Source organism: Hemiscyllium ocellatum, chromosome 48 (assembly GCF_020745735.1).
Source record: "Hemiscyllium ocellatum isolate sHemOce1 chromosome 48, sHemOce1.pat.X.cur, whole genome shotgun sequence".
NCBI lineage: Eukaryota > Metazoa > Chordata > Chondrichthyes > Orectolobiformes > Hemiscylliidae > Hemiscyllium > Hemiscyllium ocellatum.
This window is the reverse complement of record NC_083448.1, coordinates 4,736,690-4,761,853: the sequence shown is the minus strand read 5'-3', so window position 1 is coordinate 4,761,853 and position 25,164 is coordinate 4,736,690. Positions and strand designations below refer to the sequence as shown.

General features: G+C 49.0%; 1 protein-coding gene across 2 annotated transcripts in view; it reads left to right on the top strand.

The window, feature by feature from the left end:
* The first annotated feature begins 5,139 nt into the window (after window positions 1–5,139).
* The window catches only part of LOC132836953 (transmembrane protein 150A-like), a 32,418-nt gene continuing 12,393 nt past the window's right edge, over window positions 5,140–25,164 (top strand). The window contains exons 1-6 of one of the 2 annotated variants that reach the window (XM_060856540.1): window positions 5,140–5,424; window positions 8,560–8,607; window positions 13,683–13,769; window positions 17,828–17,895; window positions 20,498–20,625; window positions 22,773–22,950. In XM_060856540.1, coding sequence (XP_060712523.1) covers window positions 5,360–5,424; window positions 8,560–8,607; window positions 13,683–13,769; window positions 17,828–17,895; window positions 20,498–20,625; window positions 22,773–22,950 — 574 coding nt within the window. In that variant the 5' untranslated portion in view covers window positions 5,140–5,359. Of the gene's footprint in view, window positions 5,425–5,577; window positions 5,621–8,559; window positions 8,608–13,682; window positions 13,770–17,827; window positions 17,896–20,497; window positions 20,626–22,772; window positions 22,951–25,164 lie in introns of those variants that run through there. The other variant, XM_060856541.1, reaches the window with a different exon arrangement.

The following is a 25,164-nucleotide window of genomic DNA, read 5'->3' as shown; positions in this document are numbered from 1 at the left end:
GTTCTCTGTCCCTTCATTTTTCAGTTTTGGAAACTAACTGTTAATGGTGATCCAGATAAATGGTGTGGTTAGCATTACTGGCTCCTGGGAATAACGAGCTTTTTAAAATTAGTCATGTAAGTAAGGTTCCATGAAAGGAAGCAAGATCAGCCTCAAGTACTGTATATAGTTTAGCTCCCTTAAGGAACCATGTAACTGCCCTTGGGACAGTTCAGAAGGTTTACTGGAGTCTTTCCAGAATTGACTGACTGGCTTTTATTTGGGATGGAGTTTAGGCAATACTTTAAATTTTAAAGATGAGATCTAATTCATGCATACCAAAGTGGACATTGCTCTTTGTGGGGTGATCTAGAACGGTCTGCTAAAAGTTGAGTAGACTTTAAAAGTAGAATTGGATCGTTTGGCCCATTGTTAGCTCTGCTCAACAACTAACCTTCAGAATACTGAAGTAGGACACAATTCCATTTGGGGTCCAGATTTGTGAAGCTTTACCTGTTGTATAAAATAGTCTAGACTCCTCTTGCCAAGTAACTTACCCTGTTATGAGGAGCAGCAATATAAATGGAACTGCAGCAATTGCAAAATTAATTCAGGAACATAGACCTTTGGAGGTGTACACAAATCTGACAGGGGTGGGCCAAATTTGAAAGCTTATCTCTCCCAAAGAGCATATGGTGGCCTTGGCCCTTTTTGAGTAGAAAAGACTGGATGCTGGACATCTGAAATCTAAGTTACCTGAAATTTCTTCTAGCAACTTTGAAGAAATTAAAGTTGCATGCATTTGAGATTGATAGAACAGAAAGATACAGCGCAGTACAGGCCCTTTGGCCCTCGATGTTGCGCCGACCGAATCCTACCTAACCTACACTAGCCCAATAACTTGCAAATGCCTATCCAATGCCCGCTTAAATGACCATAAAGAAGGAGAGTTCACCACTGCTACTGGCAGGGCATTCCATGAACTCACAACCTGCTGTGTAAAGAATCTACCCCTAACATCTGTCCTATACCTACCACCCCTTAATTTAAAGCTGTGTCCCCTAGTAACACCTGACTCCATTAGCGGTAAAAGGTTCTCAGTGTCGACCCTATCTAAACCCCTAATCATTTTATACACCTCTATCAAATCTCCCCTAAACCTTCTCTTCTCCAATGAGAACAGCCCCAAGTGCCTCAGCCTTTCCTCATAAGATTTTCCTACCATTCCAGGCAACATCCTGGTAAACCTCCTCTGCACTCGTTCCAATGCCTCCACATCCTTCCTGTAGTATGGCGACCAAAACTGCACACAATACTCCAGATGAGGCCGCACCAGAGTCTTATACAGTTGCAACATGACCTCAGGACTCCGGAACTCAATTCCTCTACCAATAAAGCCCAGTACACCATATGCCTTCCTCACAGCACTATTTACCTGGGTGGCAACTTTCAGAGATCTGTGTACATGGACACCAAGATCCCTCTGCTCATCCACACTACCAAGTAGCCTACCATTAGCCCAGTAATCCATCTTCTTGTTACTCCTACCAAAGTGAATGACTTCACACTTAGCTACATTGAATTCCATTTGCCACATTTCTGCCCAGCTCTGCAACTTATCTATATCCCGCTGTAACCTACCACTTCCTTCCTCACTATCCACAACTCCACCGACTTTTGTGTCATCCGCAAACTTGCTTACCCAGCCTTTCAAGCCCTTCCTCTAGATCATTTATAAAGATAACAAAAAGCAATGGTCCCAAAACAGATCCTTGTGGTACACCGCTAGTAACTGCACTCCAAGATGAACATAGTCCATCAACTACTACCCTCTGTCTCCTTCCAGCCAGCCAATTCCTAATCAAACCTCTAATGTATCCTCAATGCCATACCTCCGTAGTTTTAGCATTAGCCTACCATGGGGAACCTTATCGAACGCCTTACTAAAATCCATATACACAACATCTACTGCTTTACCCTCGTCCACTTCCTTAGTCACCTTCTCAAAGAACTCAATAAGGTTTGTGAGGCACGACCTGCCCTTCACAAAACCATGCTGGCTATCCTTGATCACGTTATTCCTATCCAGATGTTCATAAATCTTATCCCTTACCATTCTCTCTAAGACTTTGCCCACCACTGAAGTCAGACTCACTGGCCTATAGTTACTAGGGCTATCCCTACTCCCTTTCTTGAACAAGGGGACCACATTCGCTATCCTCCAGTCCTCTGGTACTATTCCCGTTGACAATGACGACATAAAAATCCAGGCCAATGGCTCTGCTATCTCCTCCCTAGCTTCCCATAGGATCCTAGGGTAAATGCCATCAGGCCCAGGAGACTTATCTATTTTCATCCTCTCCAATATTCCCAGAACCTCTTCCCTGCATATTTCCAGGCCATCCATTCTAATCATTTGTGACTCCATATTCACATCAGCAACAGTGTCCTGTTCCTGAGTGAATACTGATGAAAAGTATTGATTTAGTGTCTCTCCAATCTTCTCCGCCTCCACACACAACTTCCCACTACTATCCTTGACTGGACCGATACCTACCCTAGTCATCCTTTTATTCCTGACATACCTATAGAAAGCCTTTGGGTTTTCCCTAATCCTACCAGCTAAAGACTTTTCATGTCCCCTTCTCGCTTCTCTTAGCTCTCTCTTTAGATCCTTCCTGGCTACCTTATAACTCTCTATCGCCCCAACTGAACCTTCACGCCTCATCTTTACATATGCCGCCTTCTTCCCTTTCACAAGGGATTCCAATTCCTTACTAAACCACGGCTGCCTCACAAGGCCCTTTGCACCATGCCTGACTGGTACATACTTATCGAGGACACGTAGTAGCTGCTCCTTGAACAATCCCCACATCTCATTAGTGTTCTTCTCTTGAAGCCTGTTTTTCCAATCCACACATCCTAAGTCATGCCTCACTGCATCATAATTTCCCTGCCCCCAGCTATAACTCTTCCCCTGCAGCGCACACTTATCCCTCTCCATCACTAAAGTAAAAGTCACCGAGTTGTGGTCACTGTCCCCGAAGTGCTCACCTACCTCCAAGTCTAACACCTGGCCTGGTTCATTACCTAGAACCAAATCCAGTATAGCCTCACCTCTTGTTGGCCTGTCTACATATTGTGTCAGGAAACCCTCCTGCACACATTGGATAAACACCGACCCATCTAATGAACTCGAGCTATAGCTCTCCCAGTCAATATCTGGGAAGTTAAAGTCCCCCATAACAACCACCCTGCTACCTTCACTCTTTTCCTGAATCATCCTCGCAATATTATCCTCTACTTCTCTAGGACTATTAGGAGGCCTGTAGAAAACACCTAACAGGGTGACCTCACCTTTCCTATTTCTAACCTCAGCCCAAACTACCTCAGATGGCAAGTCCTCTTCCATCGTCCATTCCACTGCTGTAATACTATCTTTGACAAGTAATGCCACACCTCCCCCTTTTTTACCCCCATGTCTGATCCTACTAAAACATTTAAACCCTGGAACCTGCAAGAGCCATTCTTGTCCCTGTTCTACCCACGTCTCTGTAATGGCCACAACATCGAAGTCCCAGGTACCAACCCACACTGCAAGTTCACCTACCTTATTTCTTATACTTCTGGCATTGAAGTATACACACTTCAATCCACCCTTCTGTTTACAGGCACCCTCCTTCGAGATCGCTGCATTATTCATAACCTCCCTACACTCAAGGTCCTGTACCCTAAAGCTACAGTCCAGGTTCCCATGCCCCGGCGGAGTTAGTTTAAACCCTCCCAAAGAGCACTAGCAAACCTCCCCCCAAGGATACTGGTGCCCCTCAGGTTCAGGTGTAGACCATCCTTTTTATAGAGGTCCCACCTTCCCCAGAAAGAACCGCAGTTGTCCAGAAACCGGAATCCCTCCCTCCTGCACCTGATCACCTAGAAAAGTTTAGAAGTGGGGGAGGAGAGCAAACTAGTCATTGTTTGATTAAAATAGTGTAAGAGGACAAGTAAAGCAAATGTCTAGAAGAGGTGTTAATGGGAAAATAGTCATCACTGACAATGCAAAATAAATGGGAGCAGAGGCTAGAAGCTGAAATTGTCCTCTTGTGCAGTGGTAGTGTCCTTCATTTTGGGCCAGGAGACCCAGGATCCACGGTTCCAAGTCCATAGGATCTCTTAAGCCTGCTCCTCTGTTACCCTTGATTTCCAGACTGATCAAGATGCTCTCTTTCCATGGATGCTACCTGACCTGCTGTAAGTTCCAGCATTTTGGTTTTCCGTGTGGATTCCAGCATTGGCAGTAATTTGCTCCTATAAGAATCTCCCTTGGCTGTAAATGGCAAGGACACTTGCCCTACAACTGTGTGTAGAAGGAAGCTCCAAAGACACTCAGTCCTTTGAGTGGAGGAATTCCTCCTCTCAGTCTTAAATTGGCAGGTCCTTTGTTTCTGGCACTATGCCCTCTGGCTCTAGAATCGGTTATTACTGTGTCAAGCTCCCTTATCACCTCATTCTAAATACTAATGAGTAGAATCCCAACCTGTTTAACAGGGCAATCCCTCCATACCAGGGATCATCCCCGTTTGAACATTCTCTGACCTGCCTCAGAGGTGTGTAGTGACATTTCCCGACAGGCTGATCAGAAAATACCTGGGCTCTTGTGGTGCAGAGGTGGTGGCCCTACCGCTGAGCCAGGGGGCACAGATTCCAAGTTGTGTTTGACCTGCGGATGAGCCCTTGACGTGTGTCGAGTGACTAAACCATAGGTGGCAGTGCCATCACTTGAGCTTCATTTGAACAGTGTCCCATGGGGAGGTCGGGATGGAAACATAAAGTAAGAAACCTTTGAACACACGGAGTCGGGATCTACTCTAGTCCCATTTTCCAGCGGGCCATACAGCCTTAGATGTTATGACCCAAAATTAAAAATGCCAGGAGATTAGAAGTTCAGGTTCATGCCTGCAGATGTGACAGAGGCGCTCAGCGATGTAACCATTTGTATTCGACTGGAGGGAACACAAGACGCTGGTACCCAACCCATGCGGTCATCGCGTTCGCATGTTGCGTCATTGCGTACTGCCTCGGTGCAGGCTGGGAGTTGTAGTCCCCTCCCCAGCCGCCGTCCTTCCCAGGAGAGGTGCGCTTGCGCAGTGGGGAACGGGGGTTGTGGAGAGAGAGAGAGAGACGGGTCTGGCCATGAGCGGGCAGTGTGTGAGGCGGCGAGCGGAGCCGGCCTGGGTCCCGGGGAGGAGGGGAAGCAGCTCTCTCTGGTGAGTGAGTGAGTGTGTGTTTGAATGAGAGAGGGAGGGAGCGGGAGGCGGCCTTCTCCCTCCTTCACCTCTCTCCCCCTCCTCCTCCTCCCGAGTGTCCGGCGGAGGGCTTCCCGATGACTGCGTGGCTGATCCTGCCCGCCAGCCTGTCCGCCTTCTCCATCACCGGCATATGGATCGTGTGAGTAGTCTGCACCTCGTCACTTATTTATTTGGGGGGGGTCGGGGGAATTTTGCTTTCAGCTTGCCTCCCGTCGCTCTCCTCACGCGGCCGTTGCCTAGACACCCCAGCTGGCCGGACTGCGCCTGCTCGCACGGCCGGCGGACGGCTGGCCGGACTGCGCTTGCTCCTTCGGTCAGCGACCGGCCGGCACCTGGTCAGCACGTTGGATTGCGCCTGCTCGCACGGCCGGCGGACGGCTGGCCGAACTGCGCTTGCTCCCTCGGTCAGCGGCCGGCCGGCCGGCAGCTGGTCAGCACGTTGGATTGCGCCTGCTCGCACGGCCGGCGGACGGCTGGCCGGACTGCGCTTGCTCCCTCGGTCAGCGGCCGGCACCTGGTCAGCCCGCGGACTTGCGCTTGCTCCCTCGGCCAGCGGCCGACCCCCCCCTCCCCGGCACCTGGTCAGGACCTGGAGTGCGCCTGCTCGCACAGCCGGCGGACGGCTGGCTGAACTGCGCTTGCTCCGTCGGTCCAGCGGTCGACCCCCCCGACACCTGGTCAGCCCGCGGAGTGCGCCTGCTCGCACGGCCGGCGGACGGCTGGCTGAACTGCGCCTGCTCCGTCTGGCCAGTGATCAATGTCAGGGAGCCCCCTCATCCCAGACATTCCCAGGGCTGCTGTGTTTTTTTTAAGCTGACTAGTTCCAACTGCACAACTGTCTGATCTGTGTGCGTTGAAGATTTGAGGTTGTTTTTGCGTGGTTGCTGCAAGAGTGCATTTTACTGATCCTGGAACTTCATTTAACATGAGGCGTAAAACTGAATTTCAAAGTTCCTCCCCTGTCCCACGTTCTGTAACAAATAGAAGAAGCTGAGACTTTGCCAACTGGCACAATGTGCTCAGCAACACTTTCCTTACCCCTTACAGAACTCTAGGTTGTAAGTCAGTTTCTGAACTCAATTGGCAAGTGTGCTGCTGGTCAGCTAATGATCAGGCTCAAAAGGTTCACTCTGATCCCTCTAAAAAAGGCTGAGTTTCTCTGACACATGCTGTTTTAGATTTCCAGCATCTGCTGAATTTTGTGAGGGTGGCCAGTTTGTTTCACAGGTGGTGGGAAGGAATGGAGTACGCTGAAAATGGAGCTGGGGAGTGGGTAGCAAAAGCGTTCGGATGGATGTCATTGGAGTGGTTGACGACGGCGAGATTTTTAATGTGTGAACCTAGCCTGGGGCTTACAACCCAGCCAAACTTGGACATCTAATACTGTGACGATGCCGAGCTTGAAGAATTGCGTTTTGCCCTAGTTTTTTTTTTAGACAGAGAGATTGGGGGACAGGTGCTGAGCAGTCTATGAGAAGATGAACCAACTTGTGAGGCTTTGGGTTGTTTATTTTTAAAGGTTGGAACAATAGAAGCAGCCTGGATGGGTGTGGTCAAGCTCTGAACTCCCGGACTTTTGGTTAGCTTTCAGCAGTTGTTGCTGGGGCCTTAGTAGGGTTGGACTGTAGTGAATCTCTCCCGGCTGCGACGCTGAGTTTTGTTTTAGAATTGTCTTTTGACGTTTTTCCAGGATTGGAGAACTGCAAGTGAGTCATAGAGATAGATGTACAGCATGAAAACTGACCCTTCAGTCCAACTCATCCATGCTGACCAGATATCCTAAATTAATGTAGTGCCATTTGCAAACACTTCTGTGTTCCTTTGCCTTTTTGCCAAGGATATGATTATGAGACACCGACCAGACCCCTTCCAAATATACTAAGAAGGTAGCCTAGACCTTGACGTTTTCTTATTTCAAAGGCAAATATCAGGTGCTGTGTTCCAGCTGCAATTCAGTTAGTCAGACTTCTCAAAGTTAAGCAAAACACAATTTACTTAACACAATATTGGAACAGTTAATTAGTAATAGTTACTGCGTCTATTATTCTGTTTTGTTTTGCAGGAGAGTTGAGTTATTCCAAGTTCTTTTTAATTATAGTGTTTGAATAAAGTGTGTTTTATATTTGCTTTTTTATATATACTTAATATATTTGTAGGGAGTCAGGTCTGGTCCATTACAATACCAACATCTATGTTGTTCCTATGTACTCCCCCTTATCCTGCGTCACTGTAGGCAGTTGTAATGCCTAGTGTAATTAAGGATGAATGATTGATTGTGTGCTTCTTCAGTCTCCTGTGTACCTTACTACAACTTTGAATAGGCACATACTTTCCACGCAGTATGTGTTTTGTCCGAGCAGCCTGTGAACAGAGCTTGTCAAATTTCTGCAGTCTTTTATGGACTGATGGTCATGGCATTTGAGAGCCTGGAGTCTATTTACAGGAATCCCTGAACCAAGCTACTAAGGATTATGTAAATAGAGTCATAGAGATGTACAGCGTGGAAACAGACCATGCCGACCAGATATCCCACCCCAATCTAGTCCCACCTGCCAGCACCCGGCCCATATCCCTCCAAACCCTTCCTATTCACATACCCATCCAAATGCCTCTTAAATGTTGCAATTGTACCAGCCCCCACCACTTCCTCTGGCAGCTCATTCCATACACGTACCACCCTCTGTGTGAAAAAAGGTGCCCCTTAGCTCTCTTTTATATCTTACCCCTCTCACCCTAAACCTATGCTCTCTCTAGTTCTGGACTCTCCCCGACTCCAGGGAAATGACTTTGCCTATTTATCCAATCCATGTCCCTCATGATTTTATAAACCTCTATCAGGTCACCCCTCAGCCTCCGACGCTCCAGGGAAAACAGCCCTGGCCTGTGCAGCCTCTCCCTGTAGCTCAAACCCTCCAACCCTGACAACATCCTTGTAAAGGTAGCCAGCCCCTGGAGTTCCCCAGCTTAGAACCAGGCATGGCGCGATCAATTCTTGCCATCTGTTTCTTTTTGCAGGGAAAACAGGGACTGAGGGTCAGTGTGAGGCCTCCAGCCTGTAGGGTTGGCTGAAAAAAAATCCCAGCACCAGTGTCAGATGTGGAGTCTCTGTGTCTTATTTGTCTTGAAGCGTTTAATCCAACGCACTCAGCTTAAGGTGATCAGATTAGTCTACTCCTTCACAGGAACTGATACTGTAGATCTAGTTATGTGTGGCCTTACCTGAACCGCAGTTCCTGCCTAACCCCCAACTACTAAATGTTTTCCTTCTTTTCAGCTACGCGATGGCAGTGATGAACCACCACGTGTGTCCTGTCGAGAACTGGTACGGTGGTTACGATTTCGTTTCTCCCCTCTTGCCCCACGACCTCGGTTTTAGAACTTAGAACAGGCCCTTCAGCCCACGGCGTTGTGCCGACCACTGATCCTCGTGTGCGCACCCTCAACTTTCTGTGACCATATGCGTGTCCAGGAGTCTCTGAAGTGTCCCCAGTGCCCCTGCCTCCACAACTGCTGCTGGCGGCAACGCATTCCATGCTCTCGCAACTCTCATGCCAAACATGTCCCTTTACACAGAGAGGTAGAGGCGGTGATTTCCAGGGAAAGGGTTGAGAGGAGGGGGAGTGGTGGCGAGTGGAAAATACCACTGCTGACGACCGGGATCGCAGCAGCTGGCAAAACATCCTGCGTGCGTGCTGTGTAAACATTTACATCTGCTGGAGCGGTCGCAAAATAATCATTTGCTGGGGGCAGGCTTTTCGGGCTCTAACGCTCTGCTTTTCCCTCATCTCTCACAACCTGTACTCCTAGCAGTGTCGAGAAATTCGTTCCTGTGCTCTTTCCCCCTTCCCCCTCCTCTTGGAATCAGTCTTTTGGCTTGAAGTCGGTCCCTAATTCTCAGCAAATGTCTCAATATTAAACAAGCAAGATATTCCCGAAGGAATACCCTCCGATCTTTTCCGCCCGAGTAAGTTTGCAGCTGTACTGAGGCACGTGACTGCTGGTGTCCGTGCGGACGTTTGACTCGGCATTGAATTTGACGGTCTCCCTGTCGCGTCTCAGCATTTCCGGTCAGTGACGAGTGGCCGTCTGGTCAGGGCCCTTGCGTTTCTGTGTCAGCGTGTACGGACAGGCTGACGCGTCACAAGCTGAGCAGAGGTCTCCCCTCCTCTTTCAGCCTGTCCTTGGCTTGTGTCGGCAGGGATAACGAGGGTCGAGGCCCTGACTTGAATGGCCAAACTTTCCGAGACCGTCAAGCTCTTGAGGTGGTGGAGGGGGGAGGACACAAATCCCCTGAGTCTCTGGCTCAGAGCCAGGGACTCTCTCCTTTCAACACACTCCCCCTGGACGAGCACTGTAGAAGCAGAGTTAAAAATCACACAGTACCAGGTTATAGTCCAACAGGTACAAGCTTTCGTAGAGTAATAGAGATGTACAGCACCGAAACAGACCCTTTGGTCCAACCCGTCCCAGATATCCCAACCCAATCTAGTCCCACCTGCCAGCACCCGGCCCATATCCCTCCAAACCCTTCCTATTCATATACCCAGGTACAAACAGTGACCGCAGATGCTGGAAACCAGATTCTGGATGAGTGGTGCTGGAAAAGCACAGGAGTTCAGGCAGCATCCGAGGAGCAGTAAAATCGACGTTTCGGCCAAAAGCCATTTTCCTGATGAAGGGCTTTTGCCCGAAAGGTCGATTTTACTGCTCCTCGGATGCTGCCTGAACTCCTGTGCTTTTCCAGCACCACTCATCCAGAATATTCATATCCCCATCCAAGTACCTCTTAAATGTTGCAATTGTACCAGCCTCCACCACTTCCTCTGGCAGCTCATTCCATACCCGTACCACCCTCTGTGTGAAAGAGTTGCCCCTTAGATCTTGTTTATATCTTTTCCCTCTCACCCTAAACCTATGCCCCTCTCGTGGTGGTTAGCACCGCTGCCTCACCGCACCAGGGACCCGGGTTCAATTCCCGCCTCAGGCGACTGACTGTGTGGAGTTTGCACATTCTCCCTGTGTCTGCGTGGGTTTCCTCCGAGTGCTCCGGTTTCCTCCCACAGTCCAGAGATGTGCAGGTTAGGGTGAATTGGCCATGCTAAATTGCCCGTAGTGTTAGGTAAAGGGGTAAATGTAGGGGAATGGGTGGGTTGCGCTTCGGCGGGGCGGTGTGGACTTGTTGGGCCGAAGGGCCTGTTTCCACACTGTAAGTAATCTAATCTAGTTCTGGACTCTCCCACCCAAGGGAAGAGACTTTGCCTATTTACCCTTTTCATGCCCCCTCATGATTTTATAAACCTCTATAAGGTCACCCCTCAGCCTCCGACGCTCCAGGGAAAACAGCCCCAGCCTGTTCAGCCTCTCCCTGTAGCTCAAACCCTCCATCCCTGGCAACATCCTTGTAAATCTTTTCCGAACCCTTTCACGACATACAGATAGCTAGTTTCAAGTTTAGATTGCTCTTCATTAGATCTGGTGTGAAGTGTGTGGGGTGGGGGGACAGCATTTATGCTATAGTGGGAGAGTGAGGGTGGAGTGCTGGTAGAGAAAGGGTGCTGATAATACAGAGTAAGCGATCGAAATTGAGAATAGCTGAACGATGGTGTGTCTAACCGCTAGGCTGGAAAGAACAGACACAGTCTGACTGGGGTGGGGGCAGGGGGAGAGAGAGGACATGGTGACTGAGAATGTAACAAGTAAAGCCAGGAAAGAGAGAGAGAGAGAAGGAATGGGAGGGGGTTCACAATCCAAAGGTGTTGAACTCAATGTTAAGTTGTAAAGTGAAGATGGGATGTTGTTCCTCCAGTTGGCACTGTGATTCACAGGAGCTTTGCGGCATGCCAAGGACAGACAAGTGGGCAGGCGAGCGGGATGCTGTTTTAAACTAACTGGCTACAGGATGTTAAAAATCACACCACACCAGGTTATAGTCCAACAGCTTTAATTGGAAGCACAGTAGCTTTCAGAGCGACGCTCCTTCATCAGGTGAAAGTGGAGGGCTCGATCCTAACACACAGAATTTATAGCAAAAATTTGCAGTGTGATGTAACTGAAATTATACATTGAAAAATTGATTGTCTGTTAAGCCTTTCATCTGTTAGAATACGGTGATAGTGCAACAGAGAACGCAACTTTTTTAAAAAAAAATTTGTGATTTATACATGAAAGGAGTCTTATGCCCGAAACGTCGATTCTCCTGCTCCTTGGATGCTGCCTGACCTGCTGTGCTTTTCCAGCAACACATTTTTCAGCTCTGATCTCCAGCATCTGCAGTCCTCGCTTTCTCCTAACGTCTTACCTATAGCAGGGATACCGGAATTTAGCGCAATACTCCAAAAGTGGCCCAACCAATGTCCTGTACAGCTGTAATGTCACACATTGCAGTGTAGATTTTTCCGAATTTTAAATAAGGAGTTGGTTCGACAATATTTTTCTGTCACGGTGATTTTTTTAAAAAAAATCTTCTGTGGGCCCTGTTGAGTTTTTTTAGGGAAGTCCTTTGTTAGGTGATTAAATTAAGGAGGCAGTATCATTATCCTCGGTATTTGCTGCATTCTTTTCTCAAGGTCTGCTTCTTTAGGTAGAGAAAATGACACACATTGAAATGAAGTGACTAGCTGTAACGTATAAAACCTAGCAGAGAATCAGATCAAGATAGTGTGCGAACTATGTGTCAGTGCTTAACTTAAAACCTCGTTTCGCAACATTATTTGCAGAACGTGGCATAATGGAGGGACACGGAAGTTTTCATTATAGTTAGGATTTGTTTTTGATTAGATTAGATTAGATTCGGCCCAACCAGTTCACACCGACCCCCCGAAGAGCAACCCACCCAGATCCATTCCCCTGCATCTAACACTACGGGCAATTTAGAGTGGCCAATCCACCCTAACCTGCACATCCCTGAGCACTATGGGTAATTTAGCATGGCCAATCCACCCTAACCTGCACATCTTTGGACTGTGACAGGAAACTGGAGCACCCGGAGGAAACCCACGCACACACGGGGAGAATGTGCAAACTCCACACAGACAGTCACCCGAGGCTGGAATCGAACCTGAGACCTTGATGCTGTGAGGCAGCAGTGCTAACCACTGAGCCACCATGCCACGGTTTGATTGTCACCTATATTTTGCAGTAAAGACACAGCACAATTTTTAATCATTTAACATTAAGAGAAAAGAAAGTGTAGCAACTAACTTATTTGGGCAGTCAATATATACCAAATCTTTTATCCCTCGTGAAAGATTCAAGGTGTTCAGAATAATTGTGTAAAAGATTTATAGGACTTTTCTTTTTAAAAAAAACATGGTTTGCACAGACTTTTACATCTCGTTGTTCACTTTCTCAGTTTGAGTTGTTGCTTGTGTCCGTACTCACGCATTGGGCTTGCCCATCCTGCTGTCTACAAAGTCTTTGTTCACGAACTAAATAGAACTCCCCGTTTGCCGTGATAAATCAGATTCCTCGCTGACTCTCAAATGCGACACCGTGGAAATTGGATGGGGTGTTGGGAAAAGTCGAGCTGAATCTGCGTCGATGGCTATTAGTCTTCATGTTGTCTCCCCACTCTCTGCCCACCTCTCAAAACGTAAATGGTAACAGACCCTCCTCTCGACTGGATGCTGCCCTTGTCCATGCTGGCCCCTTGCTTCTGCTCCAACTCCTCGCTTCTCTCTCATCCCCTCCAGAGTCTGTGATCAGAGGAGCTAGCTCCTCCCGATTCCCTGACCCACACACACTCGCTGCTGCTCCCACCTGATCCCTGCCTGTTTTCCTACTTTCCGCCATTCAGCGTTGGACGACGTGTGTGAGAATTAGGAGCAGCAGTAACTGGTCCAGTCCCTCGAGCCTCCTCCGCCATTCGATTTGATTGTGACCTCAGCACGTCACATAATCATATAAAGAGTTATTAGCAAGTTTTGAGAAGATTTGCAGCTCAGGTTGAGGTTTTGGATGTTGGTTTGCTCACTGAGCTGGAAGGTTCATGACCAGACGTTTCGTCACCCTACTCGGTAACATCTTCAGTGGGCCTCAGGCGAAGCACTGCTGATAATTCCTGCTTTCTATTTGTTTCTTTGGGTCAGCGATGTCACTTCCTGTGACGGTGTCACTTCCTGTGGTGATGTCACTTCCTGATCCTTTTCTTGGGGTGGTAGATGGGGGTCGAGCTGGGTGTGTTTGTTGATTAGGAGTTATTGTGTGGAGGTGACTGTTCCTGAATTTGCCCGGCCCCGTCTTGACTTTCCCACGGGCCTGCTCTGGCCTTTCAAAGCACGTGTGCGGCGCTTCGGGATTCCACATCCCGGAAAATGGAGGTGTGCGGTTTCCGCGCGAGTCGGCCCTGGAAAACCGGGCTCTCTGCTGACCGGGTTTTGTGTCTTTCTGCTCCCCTAGGTTGTATAACGAGTCCTGCTCGGAGGAGACAGCGAAACAGGACTATCCCAAAAGCTGCTGCACCGTTCAGGATATCCCATTGGTCAGGTAGGGGGCAATTATTCTGTACAATTACTCCTCTCTACCCCCACCCGGGATAGATATCCGTTTGCAATGAAACACGCACAGCAGGGTCTATCAGTCCAGCAGAGAAAGAAAAAATGGTTCACATCTCCTGCGGGGCCTTGCATCAGAACTTTTCAGTGAGGATTTTGGGAGGAATAAGTTCTGCCTAACTCTGCTTCCGTCTTCTCCTGAGTTCCAGCCATTTTGTTTTTGTTCAGAGTACCATTTCCCTGGTTCGTTTGTGCCTTTTACTGAATGCACTTAGTTTCCCTTTTGCTCAGAAGGCTTTGGATAATTTAACGCTCTTTGCCAACAGTAGTATTTCTCATAAAACTGATGTAGATTTTATTGTCATGTGTACTCAATACAGGAGTACAGTGAAAGTGTACAATGTCGCCGCACACCGTACCATCTTAGGGACAAAAAGCTACAGTACAAAGTAGTAAACGAGAATCCAAGTTAAAAGCATCATTAAAAAAATAAGGTGATGGATAACATTAAAGTCATCGGGATGTGCAGCATGGAAACAGACCCTTCGGTCCAACCCGACCAGATATCCCAACCCAATCTAGTCCCACCTGCCAGCATCCATCCCATATCCCTCCAAACCCTTCCTTTTCATATCCCCATCCAAATGCCTCTTAAATGCTGTCATTGTACCAGCCCCCACCACTTCCTCTGGCAGCTCATTCCACACATGCACCACCCTCTGTGTGAAAAAGTTGCCCCTTAGCTCCCTTTTATATCTTTCCCATCTCACCCTAAACCTATGCCCCTCTAGTTCTGGACTGTCCGACCCCCAGGGAAAACACTTTGCCAAGGAAAACTAGCAAAATAAAGAAATAAAAGTTAAAAGTTCAGCAGTCTTTCTTGATTACTTAGACATAACAGGGCCCCAATCTCCTCTGCTTAGCTTACTGACTGGGAGACCCCAGCTGCCTATAATCCAGAAACCTGGATCAATACTCTGGGGACACAAATTCAGATCCCACCAAATTCACCTGGAACAAAATTCCGGTCTCACTGATCATGATCACAATCAATGGTTCCCAAAGGAAAACCCATCTCGTCCATTAATCTGCTCTCAGGAAGGAAATCTTCCATCCTTACCGGGTCCGGCCTACCTGTAGCTGTGGAGCCGTGACGGTGACTAGGTCAGGGTCTCGCTTGTATGAAAATACTGCAAGGCCCAATTGAATTTAGTGGTGACTATCTTCCATGTATGGCTTATTCTGTTTCTGAGGTGATAGCAGATCAGTTCTGCTTTTGTCTGCGCCAAAGAGCCCTAGCCTGTTTAATCTATCCTGCCAAGTATAACTGCTTGTTTTGGGTTTCATCATAGCTCATTTTATTTGCGTCGCCTTTCATGCCTCAAGGTTGTTTTGTGTAGATAACATTGAGACCAGAATGGTGTGCAGTGCTCACGAGGTCTGTATGGGCGGCACACTGGTTAGCACTGCTGCCTCACAGCGCCAGAGACCCGGGTTCAATTCCCGCCTCAGGCGACTGACTGTGTGGAGTTTGCATGTTCTCCCCGTGTCTGTGTGGATTTCCTCCGGGTGCTCCGGTTTCCTCCCACAGTCACAAAGATGTGCAGGTTAGGGTGAGTTGGCCGTGCAAAATTACCCATAGTGCTCAGGGATGTGCAGGTTAGGGTGGATTGGCCGTGCTAAATTACCCATAGTGCTCAGGGATGTGCAGGATAGGGTGGATTGGCCATGCTAAATTACCCATAGTGCTCAGGGATGTGCAGGATAGGGTGGATTGGCCGTGCTAAATTACCCATAGTGCTCAGGGACGTGCAGGTTAGGGTGGATTGGCCGTGCTAAATTACCCATAGTGCTCAGGGACATGCAGGTTAGGGTGAATTGGCCATGCTAAATTACCCATAGTGCTCAGGGATGTGCAGGTTAGGGTGGAGTGGCCGTGCTAAATTGCCCATAGTGTTAGGTAAGGGGTAAATGTAGGGGTATGGGTGGGTTGTGCTTCGGTGGGTCAGTGTGGACTTGTTGGGCTGAAGGGCCTGTTTCCACACTGTAAGTAATCTAATGTGTTCGTCGTAATTTCTCTGCTTTTCAATCCCCCCTCAATTCAAGCAGTTTTTTTTGCACTGCTTTGATTAATCTGTGTTTCCGTTCTGCTGGTGTCATTGATGAGTGTATCCAGGGCACTTGCTCCTCTTTCGATATTCAGACATCCAAGCTACTTGTGGCCATCCTCTTCTCTTCCTGGCACCTCGCACTTCTGGTTGATGTTCCTTTACCCCGTGCAGGCCCACGCTGCATTGTGTCACCCCCTGCACGTCAACTGGAACCACCCAGCCCGCCCACCCCCCTCTCCCCCCCCCCCCCCCCCCCCCCCCCCCCCCCCCCCCTCCCCAACACCTTCCTCTTGGCAGCCATTCCAGCCCTCCGTCTTCCTGTTCCCCTCTTTGTGCTGAGCTAGATATCCGTTCTGCTGCTCTCACACTGTCTCCACAAACCTAACCTTGGAGAGACTTCTGCATTTATCATCGAGGTCTTTCGATAATCGTGAGTGTATTCTGCCTCCTGCAGCTCCTTTTCTGTGCATTCTTTGAAGAATTCAACAAGGTTAGAAAAGCCTGACCTTCCCTTCAAATCCAGGCCAACTCCCTGGCAATCTTTTCAGCTTTCTAGACGTTTTCCATCAATAATGGCCTTCTGCCATTGATATTAAACTAATCAGTGTTTAACCACCCCCACCCACCCCAGAATAAGTCTACGTCCCTCACACTCAATTTGTTGGTCACCAGTTCTCTGACAATGGTCACTAACTCCCACAGAATGATCCTCATCTGTCCTCCCTGTTGTCTTTTTGTGAATTATCTTAAATCCTCATCAGAGGCAGTGCACTCTCCGTCAGTTTATAGAAACATTTAATCAGTCACTGTTAACGTTAAATTTACCCCGTATTGGAGAATATTCTCTGGCACCCAACTCCACCTGATTATAATTTCAATAAATTGTTTCCTGTCCCCCCCTTTTTATAAGCATTTTTGCATTGCTACTTAGTCTTTTCATTTCATCTCCCTGAATCGTGTATTTATTGACTTGCTGCTCCTCCAAGGCCCAAGTCAGGAGGGTGTGTGAGGGAATACTCCCCACTTGCCCTGGATGTGGGGGCAGCTCCAACAGCACTCGAGAAGCTCGACACCATCCAGGAACAAAACAGCCCCCACTCGATTGTCCCCACACACACTCCCTCCAACCCCCCCCCGACGCTCAGTAACAGCAGTGGGTACCATCTACAAGACTCACTGCAGCAACTCCACAGACCGAACGTTCCAAATCCCACAGCTACTTCCATCAGGAAGGACAAGGAGCAGCAGATACATGGGAACACCCCCCCCCCCCCAAGTTCCCCTCCGAGCCCCTCACAATCCCAAGTCGGAAATCTATCGGCCGTCCCTTCAGTGTCGCTGGGTCAGAATCCTGGGATTCCCCGTAACAGCATTGTGTATTAACCTACACCACATGGAATGCAATGGTTTAATGAAGGCAGAAATGGAAAGCCAGCGCTGGCCTAGCCTGGGTTGTTCCCATTCCTTGCCAGAATAAAAACAACTCCCCTCTCCACTGTCAGGGCAGCGGTGTGTTTGTGGATCTTCGTTGTTTGTGAGTGAACTCCCTTGGGGCGACTATTGCTGTGTGTTTTCTCTGTACTGTCCCCTCCTCACTGTTTGATACTAAATAAGACGCACTGACGTGACTGAATATAAGCCGGGGAAATAAACACTACACAACCGCACAGCCTACAGGGGGAAGCAATGAGCCCATTCTTTTCTCCCACTGTCCCTGACATCACTTCTGACTAAGGTGCTTCCAGCCTCTGGCAGATAATGTCAGACTTCGCTTTGACAACCATCTTGTCAGAAAGCCCGGTGCTACTCCAGTCAGCTATCTGTTGTCAGGGATGTCGGGTACGCTGCAGTCCCACTGGTACAAGAGAATAATGGGAAGCAATTGTTGAAATGACTCCCTTATTGACTACCTCCTTGTCTTCTTGTATGTTCTCTACAGTAAGTGTGGTTCGTACCCTCCTGAAAGCTGCCTCTTCAGTTTAATCGGCAACGTGGGGGCTTTTATGGGTGAGTCGTTCACTGGTTTGTCGCAGCCGGACTTGTAGGATTACTGCATCAGAGAGCTGGACCGTTCTTGCTGCTGTTCCGAATCGGTTATTATTGCCACCACTTTCGGACAGGGGGTCGGATTTAAAACTGGGCGGTCTGCTCTAGCGGTCTTTGTGCTTCTCACTAACGCCATCGCGATCAAAATGAGCTTTCGGTCTTTCGTCCAGGATTCGAAAGACAAAGCTTCAGGGCCGTTCAGTTGGACATTGAGTTTTACAGCACGTTGTGTCTGCCCTGCTCATCAAAAACATCCATCTATTCCTACTCCATTTCCCAGCACTTGGCCTGTAGCCTCATACACTCTGGAGTTGCACGAGTGCATCTACCTATTTAGTAAATGTCTCGAGGCTTACGGTTTCCAGGCACTCGCCACCCGCTCGGTGAACATTTTTCCCTTAAATCTCCGCTGACCTCACCTTCCATCTATGTCCCTTTGTCAATCTGCGTAGCTAGAAGGTAAAGATCCAAGCCAATGTAGCCTCTCCTCAGAACTGAATCACTCCATCCCAGCTCCATCCTGGTGAATCTCCTCTGCACCCCCCTTCCAGGGTAATATAGTGCGGTGTCCCGAACTGCACACAGTACCCCAGCTGTGGCCTTACAAACGTCGTACATAGCTCCATCTTAACCTTTGTAGTTAATGCTGGCACGAATAAATGCAAGTATCCCATCTGCCTCCTTAACCACTTCCATCGGGGAGGACAAGGGGCAGCAGATACATGGGAACACCACCACCCCCCCCCTGCAAGTTCCCCTCCGAGCCCCTCACCGTCCCGAAATAAATCGCCGTTCCTTCCGTGCCACTGGGTCCAACCGCCTTCAAGGATCTGCGGACATGCCCACCAAAATCCCACTGGCCAAGGGTCCCTCATTCATTGGGTCCTCTCTTTAATGCCAACTCTGTCTTCTCTTAGTCAATCCTCCCTCAAACACTACCTCCAGCAACCGTGCATCTTATCAGAAGCCTTTCGGAAATTCAAAAATATTACGCTTGCTCGTTCTCATTTTTGCCCTCCACATTGTGAAGGAAGGTCTGTAGTTCAGGCCAGACGATAGCTATCCCCTCGTGTATGGGGAGGAAGCGATGTTGGATCCTGTGATTTCAGATTGCATTGCCCCAGAGCCATCCCTGAGATTGCTGTTAACTTGTGCCTCAGCTTGGATGTTTCCAGCTTATGTAAATCCTGGCGTGGCCTTGCTTTTCACATAGTCTTAGGGATGTGCAGCACATAAACAGACCCTTCGGTCCAACACATCCCTGCTGACCCGATATCTTCAATTAATCTAGTCCCATTTGTCAGCATTTGGCCCACATTCCTCGAAACCCATGTTTCCATCTTGATGCCTTTTTAAATGTTACAATTGTACCAGAAGTTGAATTAAGAAGTTTGTTTGAAGCAGAATATAGGGATCTTTACTCTGTATCTAACCCCGTGCTGTCCCTGCCCTGGGAGTGTTTGATGGGGGACAGTGTAGAGAGAGCTTTACTCTGTATCTAACCCCGTGCTGTCCCTGTCCTGGGAGTGTTTGATGGGGGGGGACAGTGTAGAGGGAGCTTTATTCTGTATCTAACCCCTGTGCTGTCCCTGTCCTGGGAGTGTTTGATGGGGGACAGTGTAGAGAGAGCTTTACTCTGTATCTAACCCTGTGCTGTCCCTGTCCTGGGAGTGTTTGATGGGAGGGACAGTGTAGAGAGAGCTTTACTTTGTATCTAACCCCGTGCTGTCCCTGTCCTGGGAGTGTTTGATGGGAGGGAGCAGTAGTCTGTATATAATACTATGCTGTACATGCCCTGCCAGGTGGATATGTTTGATGGGTGACTTCCCAGGACTTTGTAGAGGGGGGTGGGTGGCTGTAATCTGTATATGTCCAAATACTATGTTCAGCCTGGTCACCTCAGTACAGGGAGGATGTGGAAGCTTTAGAGAGGGGGCGGGGGGGGGAGATTTCCCAGGATGCTGCTGGGAGTGGAGGGCAGGTCATATGAAGACAGGTTGAGGGAGCTAGGGCTTTTCTCATTGGAGTGAAGAAGGTTGAGAGGTGGGCAAGATGATGAGAGGCCTAGATAGAGACTTTTCCCGGGGTCAAAGTGGGTATCACGAGGGGGGCATAATGTTAAGTTGATTGGAGGAAGGTTTAGTGGAGATGTAGGTTCTTTACTTCAGAGTGGTGGGTGTGTGGAATGCACTGCCAGCAGCAGTGGTAGAATCAGATACTTTCGGGACATTCAAGCCTATCTTGGGTAGGCCGTGGAAGTTGGTACAATGAAGGGTATGTAGGTTAGTCCGATCTTTAGAGCAGGATAAACAGCCAGCACCACATTGAGAGCCAAAGGACCTGGACTGTCCCTTGTTCTGGTGGCTATAGCCCTGACGACCAGGGAGACCTATTGCAAATCGACAGCACTCAGGCTGAGGTAACACACACACACACCATAGAAACACGGGAGAAGCCGCGCTTAGGTGAAGGACGGGGCGGGATGGCCTGATGGGAACTGGCTTGCCTGCTGCTTGTGGCTGTCCTTGACTGATGGTCACTTGTCTGTCTTCTGTCCATCCAGTGGTGGTGATCTGCGTCCTCCGCTACGGTCAGATTCTGGAGCGGTGCCGCCCCATGTGGATCAACACCGGTGCCCTGGTCACCGGCTGTGTCAACGCGGTCGGGCTGATCATGGTCGGAAATTTCCAAGTAAGGCCTCCTGTTTTTTTTTAAAAAACAAAACAAAAAAAATCTTTGCTTCCCTACGCCCCGAGTGACCAAATGTTTGTTGTCTGCCTGAAGCCGAAACTTTGCAGAACGCGGGAGACGTTGGCAGACCGCCAGTGTGAGATCAGGTGCGGACGTGTTTATAACACTGCACGCCCCAAATATTATTCAATTATGTTCCTGTTACGTTCCGTTCCTGCGCTGGGTCGTTATGTAAACTGCACATCTGCCTCCTTTCTACTTTTACCTCATCCCTGCAAGCTGCTGTTGGTGCCTTGCTCTTGAACTGGCACGTTTCTCAGCAAAACGCTCGCAATTCCTTTGCGCTCAGCGTTTGTGCTGTGGGGCCTTTCGGTATCCGGGTCCGCGCATCCCTGGGATGATGGAGATGCGGAATCTCGTGCGACACACACACTCTCCAGTTGCAACTGCAGCTCCTGACCCTTCCAGTGACAATGTGTTATGGCGGACTTTTAAAAAAGGGACTTTTCTTTTGTGGAAGGATTCAAGTCCGGAGAAGTAGGAGCCTCGATCTGGTCAATGAGGTCAAAAGGCAGCATTTTATTCTCTTCCAATGAGAAGCTGTAAATAAAGAGTGCTGAAAGGGTGCCAGTCAGGATTAACAGCAGTTCAGTGTTGCTACCCCTTGTTTTAGCAATGTTTAAGCTCTAACTCTTTTGAGTTGGACAGACAGCATTTGTCTGTCCCGAATGGCTCAGTTAACAGTCAGCCACGTTGCTGAGAGTCGAGTGTAGGCTAGAACGGGTAAGGATGGCTGATTTCTTTCCTTCGAGGATGTTCCTGAGCCAGGCAGGTTTTTTACAACAATCGGCAGTGGTTGGCGTTAGTCCAGCCTTTTTACTGAATTCACCTTTTCGTTAGCTTCTAGCGGTGGAGTTTGAGCTCCTGTGCCCGCAGATTGCCAGCCCGGTGACATTACCACCACACTGCCACCTCGCTCCAATACAGCTGAGATAGAGAAATACCCTCGAAATGGGCAGCCCGACACTTAATTCATCACAACGGTCGCCGTCCAAAAGACCGTCTTAATTCAATGTTATTTTTAAGGTCAAGTTTGTTTTGAACAGTGCGTTCTCTGGCAAATTATCGTTAAAAGATGAAACGCACTAAGTCAGGGTTAATTATTTGTCCATTGGTGTGTCAATCAAGTCCATGAATCTTGCATTTGCAAACGATGCATTCTGCCAGCACAAAATATTTTGTTCAGAAATGTTTTTTTTTTATTATTTGCAGCTCCCTGTAGCTTTTATTTTGGGTCGATCTAATTAGCTGAAGCAACTTGTCAAAATAAAAATGTTGCCAAACCCTGCTCTGCACCGACAATGTAAGTTCTTGCCCCTCCTTTCGTTTGCAATCCTTTCTCTCGAAGCTGCTGACTCCTTGCTTGACATGCTAATCCCTCAGATTTTATCGCGGATCTACGAGACTAGGCCCTTCTCATAGCACAGGAACAGGCCCTTCGGCCCACTATGTTGTGCTGAGCATGATGCCAAATTAAACTAATCCCTTCTGCTTGCCCTTGGTCCGTATCCCCCCTCCATTCCCTCGCATATTCATCTGCTGATAAAGTCCCTTAAACACCCCTCCCGTATCTGATTCCTCCACCACTCGTTCCCCACTCCGAACACGCTCGATGCTTTTAAAACACAACCCTTCACCTTAAATGTATTCCTTTTCGTATGAGACATTTCAACTCCGGGAGGAGAAAGATTCTGACCCTGTCCATGCATCTCGTAATTTTTTGTCGACTTTTATCAAGTCTTCCCTCCGCTCCGGAGAAAACAATTTTTCTGGCCTCTCCTCATACCCTCTAATCCAGGCAGAAGCCCAGTCGTCTGCACCCTCTCCAAAGCCTCCACATCCTCCCTGTAATGTGGCTCAGATATACAATGCTCAGAGGACGCCATTTTATTTATTCACAACGCAAGCTGAGCAGGCCTTTTTGTTTTTGCTCGTGCCTAATTGCCCCTTGCGAAGGTGATGGTGAGCCTTGATCTGCTGCAGTTTGTGTGGGTTGGATTTTCCAGTTGAACAGATTCATTATGATCGTGGATCGTGGAATCGTTGCATGGGGTCCGTGCTTTAAGCTGTGTTCCTGTTTTCCCCAGGTTGACCACGTCAAAAGCTTGCATTACATCGGGGCTGGAGTGGCCTTTCCCGCGGGAATGGTCTTTGTCTGCCTCCAGTGCATCCTGACCTACAAAGTGGCGATATCACTTCTGGATCACTGGATAGGCCACATCAGGGCTATCCTCACCATCTTGGCCTTAATCTCTCTCGTCCTCAGTATCCTTCCGTCCAGTCCATCCGCTCAAACGCATGCTGCGTGACATACAACGGGGGGGCTTAATGCGTGCGGGTCTTTGCTGCTGGTGAGTCGGCCCTTTTAGGGCTGGGATCCTCTGTCATTTATCATATTTGCCTTCGTTGCTCTGACCTTTTGGGAAGTTATGCTGAGGTTATAGCGGATGTTGGTGAGACCACTTCTGGAGTACTATGTCCAGTTCTGGCCATCCTGTTTTGGGAATGATATCATCAAGCAGGCGAAGGTTTCAGAAGAGATTTACCAGGGAATAGAGGGCTGTGTGTTACAAGGCGAGGTAGGAGGTTGAGAAGTGACGTTATCGAGATTCATAACAGCGTAAGGGAGGGACATAAGGTGAATGGCAGCTGTCTTCTCCCTAGGGTGGGGGATTTCAAGATGAGGGAGCATATTTTAAGGTGAGAGTCATAGAGATGTACAGCAGGGAAACAGACCCTTCGGTCCAACCCGTCCATGCCGACCAGATATCCCAACCCAATCTAGTCCCACCTGCCAGCACCCGGCCCATATCCCTGCAAACCCTTCCTATTCATATACCCATCCAGATGCCTCTTAAATGTTGTCATTGTACCAGCCTCCACCACTTCCTCTGGCAGCTCATTCCATACACGTACCACCCTCTGTGTGTGAAAAAGTTGCCCCTTAGCTCTCTTTTATAACTTTCCCCTCCCACCCTAAACCTATGCCCCTCTAGTTCTGGACCCCCCCACCCCAGGGAAAAGACTTTGTCTATTTATCCTATCCATGCCCCCTCATGATTTTATAAACCTCTATAAGGTCACCCCTCAGCCTCCGACGCTCCAGGGAAAACAGCCCCAGCCTGTTCAGCCTCTCCCTGTAGCTCAGACCCTCCAACCCTGGCAACATCCTTGTAAATCTTTTCTGAACCCTTTCAAGTTTCACAACATCTTTCCGATAGGAAGGAGACCAGAATTGCACGCAATATTCCAACAGTGGCCTAACCAATGTCCTGTACAGCCGCAACATGACCTGTACTCAATACTCTGACCAATAAAGGAAAGCATACCAAACGCTGCCCTCACTATCCTATCTACCTGCGACTCCACTTTCAAGGAGCTATGAACCTGCACTCCAAGGTCTCTTTGTTCAGCAACACTCCCTAGGACCTTACCATTAAGTCCTGCTAAGATTTGCGAAAAAAGATTTTAAAAAAGGCATAAGGGGCAATTTTTTTTTAAACCGAGTGGTTCGTGCGTGGGATGAACTTCCTGAGGATGTGGGGACAGTTACAATGTTTGGTAAATACATGAATAAGGAGGAGGGATGTGGGCCAGGAGCCGGCAGCTGGGACTAGTTCAGTTTGGGAGTGTGGTCAGCACGGACTAGTTGGAGCGAAGGGCCTGATTCCCTGCTCTCTGACCGTGGGTCCTCCCCAGCGGCGGTTGTCTGGCGGAGAGGGGAGACTCCCGACAGCCTCAGTCCGGTTCCCCGGCCTCTGTAAAAGTGCGCGAGCTGTGCTCCCGTTGCCAATGAGCTCACTGAAAGCTCCGAGGTCGGGTTGGTGCAGCCCGGACGTGGTCGTTGTCACGGCCAAGCGGGCTCCTAACCGGGTCTGGGGCGCCGAGCCGGTCTCTGCTAGGTGGCGATCTCCCTTCCGGATCACTGGGGTAGGCCGCCACTCTGTCGTCCTCCTTGTGCGCTGCACGCCGAACGGCGCGGTGTGGGGCCGAATGCGTGCGGTTCTTTGCTTCGGGGCGATTTGTAACACCTCCACTTGATAATGAGCAGCTTTGGGAGAGAGGTGGGGGGTAAGCCTGCCTGAGAAGCCACTGTCGTGGGTGTGCGTCTGAAATTCTCTTCAGCCAGAGCTTCTCAAGCTTGTTTTTGCTGAGCTACCTCACAAGCCCCCTTTCGAAAACAACGCTGGTGCAGACTGGTATCCCACCTTTACCCATCGTCTACCCCCATCATACCGGCTGGCGTAGTGGCTCAGTGGTTAGCACAGCTGTCTCACTGCACCAGGAACCTGGGTTCAGTTCCACCCTCAGGCGACTGTCTGGGTGGAGTACCTACTCCCCTCTTTCTCCCCACACACACACACACACACACACCACTGCGTGGGTTTTCGCCCACAGACCAAAGATACGCAGGTTATTGGCCATGAGAAAATAGCCCTGTGGCGTCCAGGGTAGGTGGGTCAGCCCCGGGAATTGTGG